We start from the raw sequence: 15,977 nt of genomic DNA, 5'->3' as shown, positions 1-15,977 counted from the left end.
TGTAGGGGCAGGCATGTTGTGTACGTGTCTGTGTGGGAATATCAGAGTGGACAGTGTATATGTCCAGGCTGTGGAAAGTCAGCCTGTGGTGTGTGTGTGTGCATGTGCGTGTGCGTGCGTACGTGTGTGTGTGTGTGTGTGTGTATCTTATACTGTGAGCACAATACACAGGGCATTCACATCAGGGTTAAATGTCATGTATGCACACAGAACATGTGTTACACACATGTAAAAGGTTTGTAGTGCCTGTGTGGGCAGTCATTGTGTGTTGGGTATGATTTTCGGTTTGTATTTCTGCGTGTGTATGTGTACACCCGGATGTATGCTCAAGTGTGCGTAGGCATCTTCCATGTGCACAGGTGCAGAGCACATGTGTAGGCACAGGCACACATTGTGTACGCATGTGTGCTGGGTGGCTACAGACATGTGATCTGTGCTGCAAGTGTACAGCTGTGTGCCGTGTGGGGGCAGCATCTGTGGAGGTACAGTCTCTCCACGAGGCCCGCCTTGTTCTGATGCTCTGGTCCCTGTCCGGAGGGCTGCAGTAGTTCTCCATGGGACCCGGCCTCAGGCTGAGCAGACGTGGATAAGCACCTGGCCCCGCGTGTTGTACTTGGCCGCCTGCTCCAGGGCATCTTAGGGTTTATGTGGTGCTGAGCTCTGCAGTGTCTTCCGGCAATCACACTGACCGGGTAGAAGCATGGAGGTGCGTGGATGTGTAGGACTGAGTATAGTGTGTGCTGTGTGTGTGTGTGTGTGTCTGCTGAGTGTGTTGCATAGAGTAGCATGTGTGTATGTTGGTGTGTTGTATATTGGGATGTGTATGTGTGTATCTATGAAGTGTGTTTTATCTTGTGTTTTCTTTGTATGCAGTGTGGTATGTTTGCCCTGCGTGATCAGTTGTAGCACTCTAAGCTGAACCCCCATTTTGCTCCCAGGTTGGTGCCTGCCCTATCTGGATCCCCAACAACTCCTCTGTAGCCATCCCCAGGAAGCTGGGACTCCATAGTTCTCAGAATACACATCCAACTCCTCGTGGTTCATGAGTCTCTGTGTCTTGAGCTACAGACACTTGCATTCCTGCAGGTGAACAGAGGCTCAGGGCCTGGTGCTGCTGCTCCGGGCTTCAGGCTTGGAGGTGAGCCCTCACACGCTCAGCTGGGGGCTGGGACCACATCGTGAATCTTGTAGTATTTACAGGACTGCAGCAGCTGGTGTCCCCAGGACCATCCATTTCCCTGTGCTGACGGCTGCTGTGTCTCTACCTCCAGCCCTGACTCTAGAGCCCCTCCTTGATGCCTGCCATTCTGCACCTCAGTGGAGAGCTCTCAGTGCTTTAAACTACAGCCTCCCAAATATGCATCCACCTGATCCCTACGCTGACTCCTTTCTTGGCCTTTCTATCTGAGCCCTGTCCCAGCATGCCCCACACCCTATAGACTGCCCTGGTGGTGTCTCAAGCTGCTCTTCCAGAGGACCTGGGTTCAATTCCAAGCATCTATATAACAACTTACTTACAGATTGGAGTCTGTAACTCCAATCCAGGGGATTTGATGCCATCTTCTGGCTCCATAGGCACTAGGACACACATGATACACAGTCATACATTCAGACAAAATGCCCATACACATAAAAAATAAAAATAAAAACTAAATAATTAAATAACAAAAAACAGGCCAGCTGGAGAGATGGCTCAGCGGTTGAGAGCACTGACTGCTCTTCTAGAAGTCCAGAGTTCAATTCCTAGTCAACCACATGGTGGCTCTCAACCATCTGTAATGGGATCCAATGCCCTCTTCTGGTGTGTCTGAAGACTGTACTCACATACTTGAAATAAATAAATAAATAAATCTTAAAACAACAACAAAAAAAAACCCCACTCTATTGTAAGAACAGGCACGGGTCATTTACCAAGGTCAAAGCCTTCAGGGCATCACAGAAAGAAAAAAAAAAAAACGCCAGTAAGATGGACAGCCCCAACAATGTCTCACTCATTCACGGTGACACCACACTGGACCTGTCAGAGTACAAGGTGGTCTCAGTCTTCCTGGTGCTCCTGGTGTGCACCACGGGCATCGTGGGCAATGCCATGGTGGTCCTGGTAGTGCTGACCTCCCGTGACATGCACACATCCACCAACTGCTACCTGGTCAGTCTGGCTCTAGCTGACCTCATTGTGCTGCTGGCTGCGGGGCTACCCAATATCTCTGACAGCCTGGTTGGGCACTGGATCTATGGACATGCTGGCTGCTTGGGCATCACCTACTTCCAGTACCTAGGCATCAATGTCTCCTCCTGCTCCATCCTGGCCTTCACTGTGGAGAGGTAAGTGCACATGGGTTACCCATGCTTTCTTCCTTCCCCTTGTCTTTCTTAACAAAAATCCTGGGAGCCTGGATGCAAGCTGGAATTCCTGGTAAATTAAGGTCCCTCTGAACAGAAGGGGAGCTGAGCCAGGAGGTCCTAGGAGAACCAGCACAGATGTGGACATTTAATCTGCTTCTAGTTTTATGTAGGGCATCAGGAAAAGTCCTGGCCTTCCTCTGAGTCTAGATTTCTCATCTGGAACACAGGCAGCTAGACGGTCCCTCCCACCACCCCCACTACGGGGGACTGAACTCTGGGTCTCCCATGGACTAGGCAAGCCACATCTCTAATTTTTTTAAAAAAAGTTAAAAGAGACAGGGAGTTGGTAAGGCTGATTATAAGTTCGTGATCCTCCTGCCTCAGCGTCTTAAGCTGAAATAATAGGCCTTCACTGCTGTGCTCGGCTATGGAGTGTCTCTTAAGTCTCCTCCAACTTAGTTTTGGGTTTTTCTTTTTTGGTTTTATGAGACAGGGTTTCTCTGTGTAATAGCCTTGGCTGTCCTGGACTTTCTTTGGAGACCAGGCTGGCCTAGAAATCACAGAGTTCCACCTGCCTGTTGCGGTAAATCTCTCGCCCATGGGAAGTCCATAGAAGAAAAGACACAAGTCAATAAATATCAAATGAATGCTGCATGCCTAGATTGGGCAGATTTACCATTAAACTACATTATTCCCCGGCTATAAGAGCTCTTAACAACTTGCGGTTTCCTAGGTCAAGGCCTTCTTTGTCTTCTCTCTCTCTCCACCAACTGCCCTCTGCTTCGACCAATTGCCAACTCCGCCGCTTCTTCCCCTCTCCTCTCTCGGCTCTCCCCTTCTTCCCCTTTTCTTGCCTCTGGCTCCTCCCACTCCTCTTCTACTGCCCAATCACTGGCTGTAGCCTTTATTTAACAAATGTGATTGGACAGAAGGTTTACAAGATTCACTCCTCCTTCTCAGCCCCTCCTAGGAGTGGAGTTACCATGACAACAAGAGGCTAGGGCTATCCACCACATTTCCCCCCTTTTGTCCAATAATAAAAAAAATTTTTTTTCGCATATTAATTGAACACTAACTATATTACCATGTTGTGATTGTTAAAGTACAAGATAAACCTAACACCCAGTCCATCATTTTTGTTAACTAAATAGAACCTTTGCCATCTCTCTCAATTAAAAAACTTAGTTCTGAACCTGGCTTATGTCCTGTCTTCAGAACGAATAGCATCTGAAAACCATCCTCTTAAAGTAAATAGCCTGGGTTGGCTGTGAGATTATAAATCTTCAACCCCATCAGAAATCCAGAATGACTCAGTTAAATAAAGATATGGGAAGCACAAAGCATGGCTTCTAAAACTCAACCAATTTAAATAGACCACTGAACATCTAGACAGTTCCTTATTTCAAAATGTTGGAGCATCTGGTCTTCAGCCTTCTGGCCCAGGATCATCTGACAGACCTAGTAATGCAGAATTACTAAGGGCTGATTACTCTGTCTTGGCAGATATAATCAGTCGACTATTCTGCAAGTGTGTTTCTTTTTTTTTGCACACTATTTCATCTGTAGATGAAAAGAGGCAATTCTTGCCTAGTGGCTGTCATACCACAACTGGTGTAACTCCAAAGATGCTCAATTTCTTCTTAGAATCCAAGACTGGGAAGCTGTCAGGATCAGATAGGTCTCCAATAAAATAAATGTTTATATAAGAATGTTTGTAATGTCAATTCTATGGATTTCTAATGTTTTTGAAAATCAACTATGTAAGGCAATCTGAACAGTTGTGTGTTAATTCCTTTCCACTAATTTTTTTTTTTTAATTAAAAAGGACTGGGTCTAAGCCTTGTATTTCTAAATAAGATATATAGGTACAATGTCTACATGAGAGTAATATATTAATATAAATTCCATATCAATGTAAGAGATTATAATTTCAACCTTGTAATTATTATAAAGATTTCTTACCAATGTAAGATATACCTATTTTTTTTTAAACTGGGTCTAAGCTTTGTATTTCTGTATGAGTTATACAGGCACAATGCCTATATAAGAGTAAAATATTAATCCCACGTAATTCCTGAGATTTAGCTCTCTAATTCCCTTCCTGTCTGAAACTACATTTGTAAAGTATTCCTTAAATTACAACACATGTATAATTTACAAAGTAACCAGAACCATCCACCCCAACATAAGGAACTGGGGCGATGATCTCCTTTTGTCTGCTTCCAGCTGAATTGGGGCGAAGAATTCCCATCTGGGGGCCCAAAGGGAAACAGGAAAATTGGCTTAGTCAAAGGAGAGCTAGCTGGCATGATTTGCCTTGAAGTCACTGTGTACTGAGAAAGTTCATAGCAAAGCTGACACCATAACTGTTACAGTCAGAAAGGCTGGACAGGCAAGCTAGCTGTTCTGAAAAAGTTCTGGAAGCAAGTCCTTAAAAGAAGCGGCTTTGATGCAGTTGCAGTAGAATCAAGCACGAAGCTGGAATAGGAGGTCCTAGAGACTCAGAATCCCCGAGTATAAATCATGCTAGGGCTGAGTTTCTCTTCTTTCATCCTGTAACATATAAAACTTAAAAGCAACAGGTAGTTTTATAAAAACATTCACGTGGAACATGTAGGGCACACAGCTTTGTCAATGAAGATCAATAAAGAAAGGCCACTGCCCTCTTCAGGTTAGTTTGATTACTTAATCAAACTATATATAACTTATATACATGCCCTCATAAAGGATGGCATGTATTAAGTCATGAGAAATTATTACCCAATTAAATGTTCTTGGCTTTGTATTGACATTTTAGTCCCAGCCAGTTAAGTCCATATAAGAGACATAACACCATATATACATCACCCATTTGGTTGGTTGAGTTAGTCTCCCTTTTCTTCTGTGTCGACTAGTGCTTCAGGGGGTCTCCCTTTGTCATTTCTGATCTTTATCATTTTGGAAGGAACCCACAGCTTTTCTTTTCCTGTGGAAACATAAACATAACCTCTCCCCCAGCGTAATACATTTCCCACTTTCCATTCTGACGTCATAATATCCTTAATATAAACAGGTTGATTTAGTTCAGAAGTTTTTTCCACAATCCAATGTCTCTCAGCAGCTGTGGAGTTTTGTTCATTAGCATTTAAAAAATTTAGAGTTAATAAAGCACTATGTAATCTATCTTTGGGGATTCTTATTGGTCCCTTTTGCCTATTAAGCATCTCCTTTAGAGTTCGATTGGATCTCTCCACAACTGCTTGTCCCGTAGGATTATGTGATATGCCTGTAACATGTTTTATATTATAATATGTAAAAAACTTCTCCATCTTATTAGAGGTATATGCTGGACCATTGTCTGTTTTAATTTGTATGGGTATTCCCATAATGGCCATGACTTCTAACAAATGTGTAATTACAGAATCAGCCTTTTCTGATGCTAATGCAGTTGCCCATTGAAATCCTGAATATGTGTCTATAGTATGGTGCACATATTTCAGTTTACCAAACTCTGTAAAATGAAAGACATCCATTTGCCAAATGTCATTTCTTTGAGTACCCTTAGGGTTAGTTTCTGTAGGCAGTGGAGTTTGGTTATATAATGAGCAAGTAGGGCATTGCCTCACAATTTCCTTGGCTTGTTGCCAAGTAATAGAGAACCCTTTCTTTAAACCTTTGCTATTAACATGATGTTTTTTATGAAATTCTGAAGCCTCTAGCACGCTTCCTATCAATAGCTGGTCGATATCATTATTACTTTGTGCTAGAGGGCCTGGCAGACCTGTATGAGATCTTATGTGTGTTATATATATGGGGTTACTTCTATTTCTAATAATTTGTTGTAGTTGAAAAAATAATGAGGTCAATTCAGAATTATCTTGAATAAGTTCAGCAGTCTCTATGTGTAAAACAACCCTTTTGGCATATTGAGAGTCAGTTACTATATTAAGGGATTCTTGAAAATCTGACAATACCATGATTATTGCGTATAATTCAGATTTTTGAATTGACTTATAGGGACTCTCAGCCACCTTACTTATGTCTTCTGATTTATATCCTGCCTTTCCTGATTTACTAGCATCAGTGTAAAATGTAGGGGCTCCAGATATCGGAGTTCCTTTTAAAATACGAGGGATAATCCAATTAGCTCTTTTTATGAACTGAAGCCACTTGCTTTTAGGATATTTGTTGGTAATCTCTCCCAAAAAGTTACTACATGCTCTTTGCCAATGTTCATCTTGTGCCCATAACGAGGTAATTTCTGCATTAGTAAAAGGTACAACAATTTCAGCCGGGTCCATTCCAACTAATTGTCTAAGTCTCATTTTTCCTTTCAGTATTAATTCAGAAACCTTCTCAACGTAGGTTTTTAACTTTTTACTCTGTTTATGAGCTAAAAATATCCACTCTAGGATATAATCTTCTCTCTGCATAAGAATTCCAGTAGGAGAGTGAGTAGAAGGTAAAATAACTAAGATGCAGGCCATTTTTGGATCAATATGATCTAGATGTGTATCCTGCAGTTTTCTTTCTACCAAGGCTAACTCCTTCTCAGCATCAGGAGTCAATTTCCTAGGACTATTTAAATCTTTATCACCTTGTAAGGTTTGAAATAAATTACTTAGTTCTTGAGTGGTCAAGCCAATTGCTGGTCGCAGCCAGTTTATATCTCCAAGTAGCTTCTGAAAATCATTTAGGGTTCTTAACTGGTTTCTTCTAATTTGTACCTTTTGTGGCTTAACCGTTTGTAGACTTATCTTATACCCTAGATAATTAATAGAATCTCCTCTTTGTATTTTTTCGGGGGCTATTTGCAATCCCCAGCAAGGCAAAAGTTTCTTTACTTCATCAAACATTTTTTCCAAGATATTAATATCTGAATCAGCCAACAAAATATCATCCATATAATGATAAATAATTGATTTGGGAAACCTTTTGCGAATTATCTCCAATGGCTGTTGTACAAAGTATTGACACAAGGTAGGACTATTTACCATTCCTTGTGGTAAGACTTTCCAATGATATCTCTTTACTGGGCAACCTTTATTAAAGGTAGGTACTGAGAAAGCAAACCTTTCCCTATCACATTCATGTAGAGGAATTGTGAAGAAACAATCTTTCAGATCAATCACTATAATGGGCCAATCCTTAGGCAACAAGGAAGGCAATGGGATACCAGGCTGCAAAGAACCCATAGGCTGAATAATCTTATTAATTGCTCTGAGATCTGTCAACATCCTCCATTTGCCAGATTTCTTTTTAATGACAAATACTGGAGAATTCCAAGGACTGGTAGACTCTTCAATATGCTGAGCCTCCAGTTGTTCCTGGACCAGCTGTTCTAATACCTGTAATTTTTCTTTTGTCATAGACCACTGCTCAATCCAAATGGGTTGATTAGACAACCACTTTAGTGATAATGTTGTTGGTGTCTTGGTAGCAATGGCTCTTTGGGGTAGAGCTAAATTGTCGGCCTCTACCATATATTGTTTATGAACAGCTTGGACAATGTGAGACTGCCTTAAATAACGTTTCTTAACAAATTTTAAATTTTTATTAGGAGCCGGATGAATTTCATGATTAAACATTGACACTGAGGGGATATTAATCTGGGTTTTCCACTGTTGTAATAGATCTCTTCCCCATAAGTTAATGGCTATATCAGCCACATATGGCCTCAATTTTCCTAGCTGACCTTCTGGTCCTATACATTTAAGCCATCTTATGCTTTGTTTTATTTTTGATAAAGTTCCAAGTCCTTGAAACTGGATGTCTACTTCATGAAGTGGCCAACTTTCAGGCCAAGAATTTGGAGAAATAACAGTGACATCTGCTCCAGTGTCAACCATCCCCTCAATCTCAATATTATTCACTAGTATTCTCGGGCACCAAGGAGGAGTGAATCTTGTAAACCTTCTGTCCAATCAAATTTGTTAAATAAAGGCTACAGCCAGTGATTGGGCAGTAGAAGAGGAGTGGGAGGAGCCAGAGGCAGGAAAAGGGGAAGATGAGGAGAGCCGAGAGAGAGAGAGAGAGAGAGAGAGAGAGAGAGAGAGAGAGAGAGAGAGAGAAGAAGAAGGAGGAGGAGGAGGAGGAGGAGGAGGAGGAGGAGGAGGAGGAGGAGGAGGAGGAGGAGGAGGAGAAGCATCGGAGTTGGCAGTTGGTCGAAGCAGAGGGCAGTTGGTGGAGAGAGAGAAGACGAAGAAGGCCTTGACCTAGGAAACCGCAAGTTGTTAAGAGCTCTCATAGCCGGGGAATAGTGTAGTTTAATGGTAAATCTGCCCAATCTAGGCATGCAGCATTCATTTGATACTTATTGACTTGTGTCTTTTCTTCTATGGACTCCCTATGGGCGAGAGATTTACCGCAACACCTGCCTCTGCCTCCCAAGTGCTGGGCTTAAAGGCGTGTGCCACCACCCACAGCCTCAGCTTGATTTTCTTATTTGCTTGCTTGCTTGTTCATTTTATGAGAGGGGGTTTCATTTTGAAGGCGTACTTGAATAGCAAACTGTCCTTGAAGTCTCTTTGTAGCTGAGGCTGGCTCAAACTCATAGCCGTATCTCCTGAGTCCTGGGATTACAAATGTACCACCACGTCTTGCTTAGCTCTGACTGTAACACCCCAGAGACAGATGGTCCAGTGGTTGAACCTGGCTGATGTGAAGCCTGAATTTTGGGTCAAATTCAGCTGTATGATTGGCAGGAGCTGAGGCTTTGAACTCAGGAGCTAGTTAGGGCTGCCCAGAACCCAGGTCTGCCACATCCAGAACAATGAATCATCTCCTTCTCTAATCCATATATATACTTGTCTGGGGACAAGTCATCATCGTAAGGATGTCTCATCTGAACCACATGATTGTCCCCAGGAGCCCAAGGGATCTGCCTGTGGGAGATATACAGTCTGACCCCTGCCTTTGGTGGAGGGTAGCACAAAACACTTTGACTACACGTGGTCTCTTTAGATCACAAAGATGCCTTTAGAAGGCATGGGGATCATAGGATGGGACATTTCCAGATTGCTCTATTCCTCTCCAGAGGCTGGCTTTGCTCTGCCTGTCCTTGAAGTGTCCTTGCCCTAAACCTCTACAACCCTCTACTTCTGCCCTTTCAAAGTATAGCAAATCCACTACTGCCTAGATAAGTCTCAGCTTGGGACAGTAGCCCCAGACATACAACAAGCAGTCCTTAGGAACCAACACGCCTTGCTTCTGTCCCACAGGTATATCGCCATTTGCCACCCAATGAGAGCACAGACTGTGTGCACTGTGGCCCGGGCCAAACGGATCATCGCAGGCATTTGGGGGGTCACGTCCCTCTACTGCCTACTCTGGTTCTTCCTGGTGGACCTCAATGTCCGTGACAACCAGCGCCTAGAATGTGGCTACAAGGTGTCCCGAGGCCTCTACCTGCCCATCTACCTGCTGGACTTCACTGTCTTCTTCATCGCACCCTTGCTGGGGACCCTCGTGCTCTATGGGTTCATCGGGAGGATCTTATTTCAGAGCCCCTTGTCCCAGGAGGCCTGGCAGAAGGAGAGGCAGCCCCACGGGCAGATCGAGGGTGCACCAGGCAACTGCTCTAGGTCCAAGGACTCCATGTCCTCCAGGAAGCAGGTTAGGGGTCCTCCTGGGTACAGGTGGGGTTGCATGTGGGGAGAGCCATGGGGAGAGGCACAGATATGCAAAAGAACATAAAATACACAGGGTGTAACTCAGAAAGCAGATAAGTGAGTCACTTGGTCCCCATTTGTCTGACCATCTGTCTGTCTGTCCATCCATCCATCCACCTACCTACCATCCATCCACCCACCTACCCATCCATCCATCCAGTCTTCCCACCCACCCATCCATCTACCCACCCACCCATCCATCCACCTATCTATCTATCTATCTATCTATCCATCCATCCACTCACCCACCCACTTGCATCAACCTATCTACCCACCCATCCAATCATTCATCTACTTTTCTTTCCATCCATTCATCTGTCATCCATCCACCCATCCATCTATTCACCACCCATTCATCCATCCATCTATCCATCCACCCACCCACCCACTCATCTACCCACCCACCTATTCATCCATCCACCCACCTATCCACCTATCTGTCTGTCTGTCCATCCGTCTATCTATCCACCCATTTATCCATCCATCCATCCATTCATCCATCCACCCACCCACCCACCCATTCATCCACCCACCCATTCATCTATCCATCTACTCACCCAGTCACCCATTCATCTACCCACCCACCCATCTATCTGTCTGTCCATCCATCCATCCATCCATCCATCCATCCATCCATTGCCTGACAAGCCCTGGTATGTGCCAGCTGGGTGCTGGAACACAGGGAGGGAAAACATGGAAAAGCCGTCAGATGCCCTCCTTGTAGACAACAGTAGAACCAAGTAAACACAAGCCTGTCCAAAGCCAGGAAGGAAGGAAACATGGGAGCGCGTGACACAGGAGAAGAGCAGTTAGGGGACAGTTCAGGGGCTTTGCTGACAGGTGACAAATGGATAGAGTTCTGAGCTTGGGATAGAAACCCAAGCTGGGAGTGTGGAAGTGGTCCAGGAAGAGGAACAGCCAAGGTTGAAGTGAGGTGTCAGGCTGAGCAGAGAAGGGACTTTGAAATGGGAAAAGTCACAGTGGGGACCCTATTTGGGGCCAGGGACTTTGTAACAGAAGTGGGTGGTGACCATCCTGATGCTGTCTGAGGCCCACCCAGTCCTGAGAGATCTCCAACCCCCTGGTTTTGGCATCTGACGAATTCAGCAACCCTGTTGTGAGCTTTCCCTATGCCTGGTGGGTGTCTCACAGCCACGCCCCACCTTAGCCACGCCCCACTTTTCCTCTCCATAGGCCACCAGGATGCTGGCCGTGGTCGCGTTGCTTTTTGCAGTGCTGTGGACCCCCTACCGCACACTGGTGCTGCTCAACTCCTTCCTGGCCCAGCCTTTCCTGGACCCCTGGGTCCTTCTATTCTGCCGTACCTGTGTCTACACCAACAGCGCTGTGAACCCTGTCATCTACAGCCTTATGTCGCAGAAGTTTCGGGCGGCCTTCCTGAAACTGTGCTGGTACAGGGCAGCTGGGCCACAGAGACTTGCAGCGTGTGTCCCCGCCAGTAACTACAGCGCGGCCCAGGAGACCTCGCTAGGAACTGAGAAGATGCAGCCAGGCTCCAGTGAGGTCGCAGGTCCCATGGCAGCTGGTTCCCTGCATTGCCAGCAAAAGCCTCACTTCAGTGTGCTCTGAGGACTCTTGCCGGGCCCCTGACTCCACTCCCTGGGTTGGTTTACTCGCTGGCCTGGCTGGCATCTGCTCTGAGCACAGCAGACCATCAGGAGAGCGGCAGGCAGCTCTTTGCTTCTGGGTCTCCAGAAATTCCTTTACCAAGAAGGACACTGGATCGTTCTCAGCTGGATCCTGTGTGTGTAGTTCTTTACTCTGAAGTGAGGCTGGTGAGAACAGAGGAGGCCGGAGGCCCAGCCTTCACCGCCTGTGGGATCAACCCCCTTTATCTGTTTTCACTCAGCACTTGACGCATCTTTCAAGGGCGTTACCGAAGGAATGTTCTTCCGGGCTTTGATCGCATCTGCCCCTTGGCGAGCCCATGCACACAGGTCTCAAACACGGTCACTGGACAGTGGGGATTACATAGAATGATTGTCTGCCAGTCACACCGGCACCCAGGGCTGCTCCATGATGTTCATCCCCAGCCCCGGCTCTCCTTCCAGTCTTCCCTAACAGTGGGCCGCCCTGCAAGAGACTCCACCAAGCAAGCTCACCCACCCCCCACCGCAGACGTTCCTGAAGGAGATTATCTGTCTCCAACAGCCATCAAGAAGCTACTTCTACCTCCTCAACCCCAAATGCACAAGCCTGGCTCTCTGAACCCACTTTGCCAGGGACTGCCCTTCATGCTATGTCTTTACAGGAGGCAGGAAAAGTTTGTGCTGGGGGTTGGACAGCCCCATCACTGCCCGCAGGACCACTGGCTAAGCCTGAGGACAGCAGGCCTCTGCGTCCTACCCTGTAAATGTGGTCAGTGATGCTCTCTTGGTCCTGGGACCCCAAGGCCGAGGGACTCAGTAGCAAAGTCTCAACAAGCAGGACTGTTCACTCTGTGACTGGAAACCTCCGGAAGGCAGGAATTGCGGGGAAGCTTGTGGAGGGGTGTAGTTGACCTGGGTGACTCAGCCTACTCAAGCAGTTTCTGGCCTCCTGGCTGATGTGGTCCTAGTGACTCATTCCTGCTCTGGGGAGCTGGGGTGTTCCAAAATAGATGTGGCATTTTAGGGGCTCTGCTAGCTGAGTCTGGGCTGGTGGGGCAGGGCATTTAGAGCCTCAGGAGGAAAGTCCACACAAAGGTGGGGGTGTGCCCAGGGCAACTGAGTCCTATCTCTGGCCTCCCATTCTCTCCAGCCTGAGAGGCCCATACTCTATAAACCTACACACCAGGCTGGCTGTGCTGGGCCAGCGCCTGCTCCATCCTCTACCTGGGCCAGCTGGATCTGCCACCCTTTGATCAGGTTTTTCCTGAGACACCCCAGGGGATCTTTCTTCAAAGATGGCCCTTTACCCCATGACTCAAAACCACGGAGTTCTTCCTTACCACACCCATGTGACATGCAGGTGTCCCCTTGCTGAGAGGCACATGTCCTAGAAGCCCACACACCGGGCTGGCTTGCTGATGTAGCCAGACAGACCTGACCCTCAGCCCTCAGCTCTGGCCTATCTTACACCCCTGTCTGGGATCAGAGCTTATGTCCACTGGGAAGTAGTGCTGGGGTGGGGCAGCACAAATGTGGGGGACAAACATGGAGGTACAGCAGGATAGGCGCAGCCATGGTCTCCCACGCTGTCCCGCCTGCCAGTGTGAGCTGCACACACAGGCACAGCTCAGATGGGTGACGTCGCCCTTGACCTCGCCCCATGGCTGTGCTCCGGATAATCACTATCCTTGTCCATGAGTCTCCTGATGTCAGACACGACAAAAATGTTCCTGTCCTATCTCGTCTTTCCTAGTTGACTGTTCCCTTGAAGCACAGCACTGTCGGCAACATGACTGTGTCACGTCTGTTGGGGGTATATAGCAGCCATCGCCTCGTGTCACATGACAGGCTCACACTGGCCTGTGCTTTAGTTAAGCTAGTCCACGATGCTGACAGCCAAGTGATGGCACCCACAGGTATGACCGATATCTGCTGACTCAGCTCTATACACCATCCTTACCCTGTGCCTCCCAGTGCCACTTGAGCCCTGCGTCTGGCCCTCCCTGAATACTTCTCTCTCTCCTAGTGTCACAGTGAGAGTTGGGTCCTCGGTTCTTGTACCACCTCAAGAAAGAATTCAAGCAGTACACGAACAGTAGCGGAAGCTAAACTGAGCTGTACCCCCAGGCCCAGTGAACATTCACTGAAAGAGTGGAGTGCTATCAAGACCGGGGTCACCTAGGAGTCACCCAATGCAGAGCTGGAAGATGGTTTTCACTGCTCCAAACTTTCCCCTCCTGACCCTAAGGTAGATTCTGGAGTTTGATGACCCCATGGACCTTGTAACATGCTGTGCAGTGCATATGTCTCTGCCTAGAAGTTACCCACAAAGTCCACCAGAGTCAGGATGCCAATGCTACTGGCATGGTGCATTGAGCTTTAGTGGATTTAGGAGCTAGGGGCTGGCTTATTGAATCTAGTCCTTGTTCCTTATCGTCTGCACCAGGAAGCAGTTGATGCATCCTTACCCACGACTGCAAAATGCTACGTTCCCAGGATCCTGAATTTTAACTCCTCCGTGTCCCACTCGTGTCTGGCTAAGCGCATAATCAGTAATGTCACTGTGCACGGGCAAGTGACAGAATTCTGCTCATCCCCAAGTATGGGCAGAGACACTGGCCATCAGTCTGTAGATGCCTGAAGAGGAGGTGCCCACTTGGCTGGACAGCCACCCAGAAAGCAGCTGTCTGCAGATCCTGGGGTCCGCAAGAGCTGCTCACGGTGCATAGCACAGTTCCTGGGACACCAGGGCAGAACCCTTTGTCAAATGTGGATCTACAACATCACATCACGACAAGCAGACTTTCTGGGGATTTTGCATTGTGCACGCCTGGTGTGCTCACTTTCTCGAGTGAACTTGGGTCTTGAAGGGCCCGGCTCAGGTTGTGGCTACGCAGAGTTCCTGAGGTTAGAACCGTGCCATCCTCTGAGACATCCTCTGCGCTTCGGCTCCGTGCCCAGCTGTCGCCTAGCTTAGCTTCTCTTTGTAGCCCACGAGGTCAGTGGCCAATTCCACTCTTGGCTTGGAATGCTCTGTTTGGTAGAACCAGAGCTGGCTGGCTGGTGAATACTCTCTAGGCCTATGGTGTCCTGTTATTCTGGAGTTTCTCTTTTGAGTGGTGGCCTTAGGATCTGGCATAGGATGAAGCAGGCCAGCAGCCCCATGCGTCTTGTAAAGGTTTCTGACGTTCGGCCACTGTGGATCCATGCCTCAAAAGCAGGCTTCCCGGGTTATACCGAATACCACGGAGAATAAGATCCATGGATCAGACCTCAAGGGTCCCTCTGGCTCTGAATCAGACTCCCCTTTATACTTGTGGCACAATTTCTGTCCTGAGGGGGCAGCTGAGAACCCATGAATGGAAAGATTGTAGAGAAAGACATGGGTGACATGAGCCTTCTTCTGGACTGCCTAACGATATGTGGACATTTGCAAATGCATGCATTTGTGCACGTGTAACATAAAGTCTTTTACATACACATGAGCTGTGCTTGGAACAAATCTTATGTATGTTTTCCCTGGAGGCCAGGTGACCATGGATACCTGTTCCAAAGCTTGGGTTCTGGTACCTTCTCAGATCACAGTAAACTACAGACACCTTGTTTCTCTCCCATAGGACCCAGGAACCTCCAGGTCCCCAATGGTCAGGTACACACACCCTCCCCAGTCACCAGTCACTCAGGATCAGCCCTGAGAGATGCTGACCTAGTCCATGACGTGATGGCCTCCCCCACCCTCTCTGAGGAGACCGGATGCTTGCTCAGGGCTTTCCATAGACAAGCAGATCCAGCCCGTGAGAAATGTGGTCTAGAAACACAGTAATTAGCCTGGCAGCCCCATTTGTCACCTGCAGTCCATCCTAGAGCCACCCAGGTGACTGGAAGGCCATTGATATGAGTGTTGTGGGATTTGAAGGATAGTCTTGGCCTTTCTCACTCCTCTGAAGCTTCTGGGAGCCGAAGGCACTAGAAGACAGTGTATCTACTGAGCTTTCTCTGAGTGCCAAGGGTAAACAGGAGTCAAAAATGAAAAAAAAAAAAAATAACAAAGTTTAATTCTTGTTAGTGGGAAAGGGGCTTCTATTTTTGTAGTGATTTTACTCTAGACAACCTGGCATGTCAGACTCTTCCCATGCTGGGGTTTTTTTTTTTTTTTTTTTTTTTTTTTTTTTTTTTTTGATTTTTAATGTTTTATATATGAGGTTAAGGCTGTGCTCATGACTGCAGTACCCTCAGAAATCAGAATAGGGCATTGGAGCTAAAGTTACAAGTGGTTGTGAGCCACCCAGTATCAGAGCTGGGAACTGAACTCAGGGGCTCTGCAGAAGTAGTAGCAAGTGCTCTTAACTGCCGAACCATTTTTCCAGCTCTC

At 46.9% G+C, this 15,977-nt stretch overlaps 1 protein-coding gene across 1 annotated transcript; it reads left to right on the top strand.

Annotated features, from left to right (window-relative positions):
* The first annotated feature begins 1,938 nt into the window (after positions 1 to 1,938).
* LOC117723315 (thyrotropin-releasing hormone receptor-like) lies at positions 1,939 to 15,677 on the top strand. The gene is made up of 3 exons (XM_034522863.2): positions 1,939 to 2,325; positions 9,546 to 9,939; positions 11,190 to 15,677. The coding sequence occupies exons 1-3, from the start codon at positions 1,967 to 1,969 to the stop codon at positions 11,583 to 11,585; spliced, it is 1,149 nt and encodes a 382-aa protein (XP_034378754.1). The 5' UTR covers positions 1,939 to 1,966; the 3' UTR covers positions 11,586 to 15,677.
* The last annotated feature ends 300 nt before the right edge of the window (positions 15,678 to 15,977 follow it).

Source organism: Arvicanthis niloticus, chromosome 18 (genome assembly GCF_011762505.2).
Source record: "Arvicanthis niloticus isolate mArvNil1 chromosome 18, mArvNil1.pat.X, whole genome shotgun sequence".
NCBI classification, from domain to species: Eukaryota; Metazoa; Chordata; class Mammalia; order Rodentia; family Muridae; genus Arvicanthis; species Arvicanthis niloticus.
This window is presented reverse-complemented; position numbering and strand designations above follow the sequence as displayed.

Excerpts from the sequence above, each read along its gene's own strand:
- LOC117723315 (XM_034522863.2), top strand. The coding sequence starts at position 1,967 with ATGGACAGCCCCAACAATGTCTCACTCATTCACGGTGACACCACACTG. Across the intron at positions 2,326-9,545 it reads CTGGCCTTCACTGTGGAGAG|GTATATCGCCATTTGCCACC; the intron begins GTAAGTGCACAT and ends TCTGTCCCACAG. Across the intron at positions 9,940-11,189 it reads CCATGTCCTCCAGGAAGCAG|GCCACCAGGATGCTGGCCGT; the intron begins GTTAGGGGTCCT and ends TCCTCTCCATAG.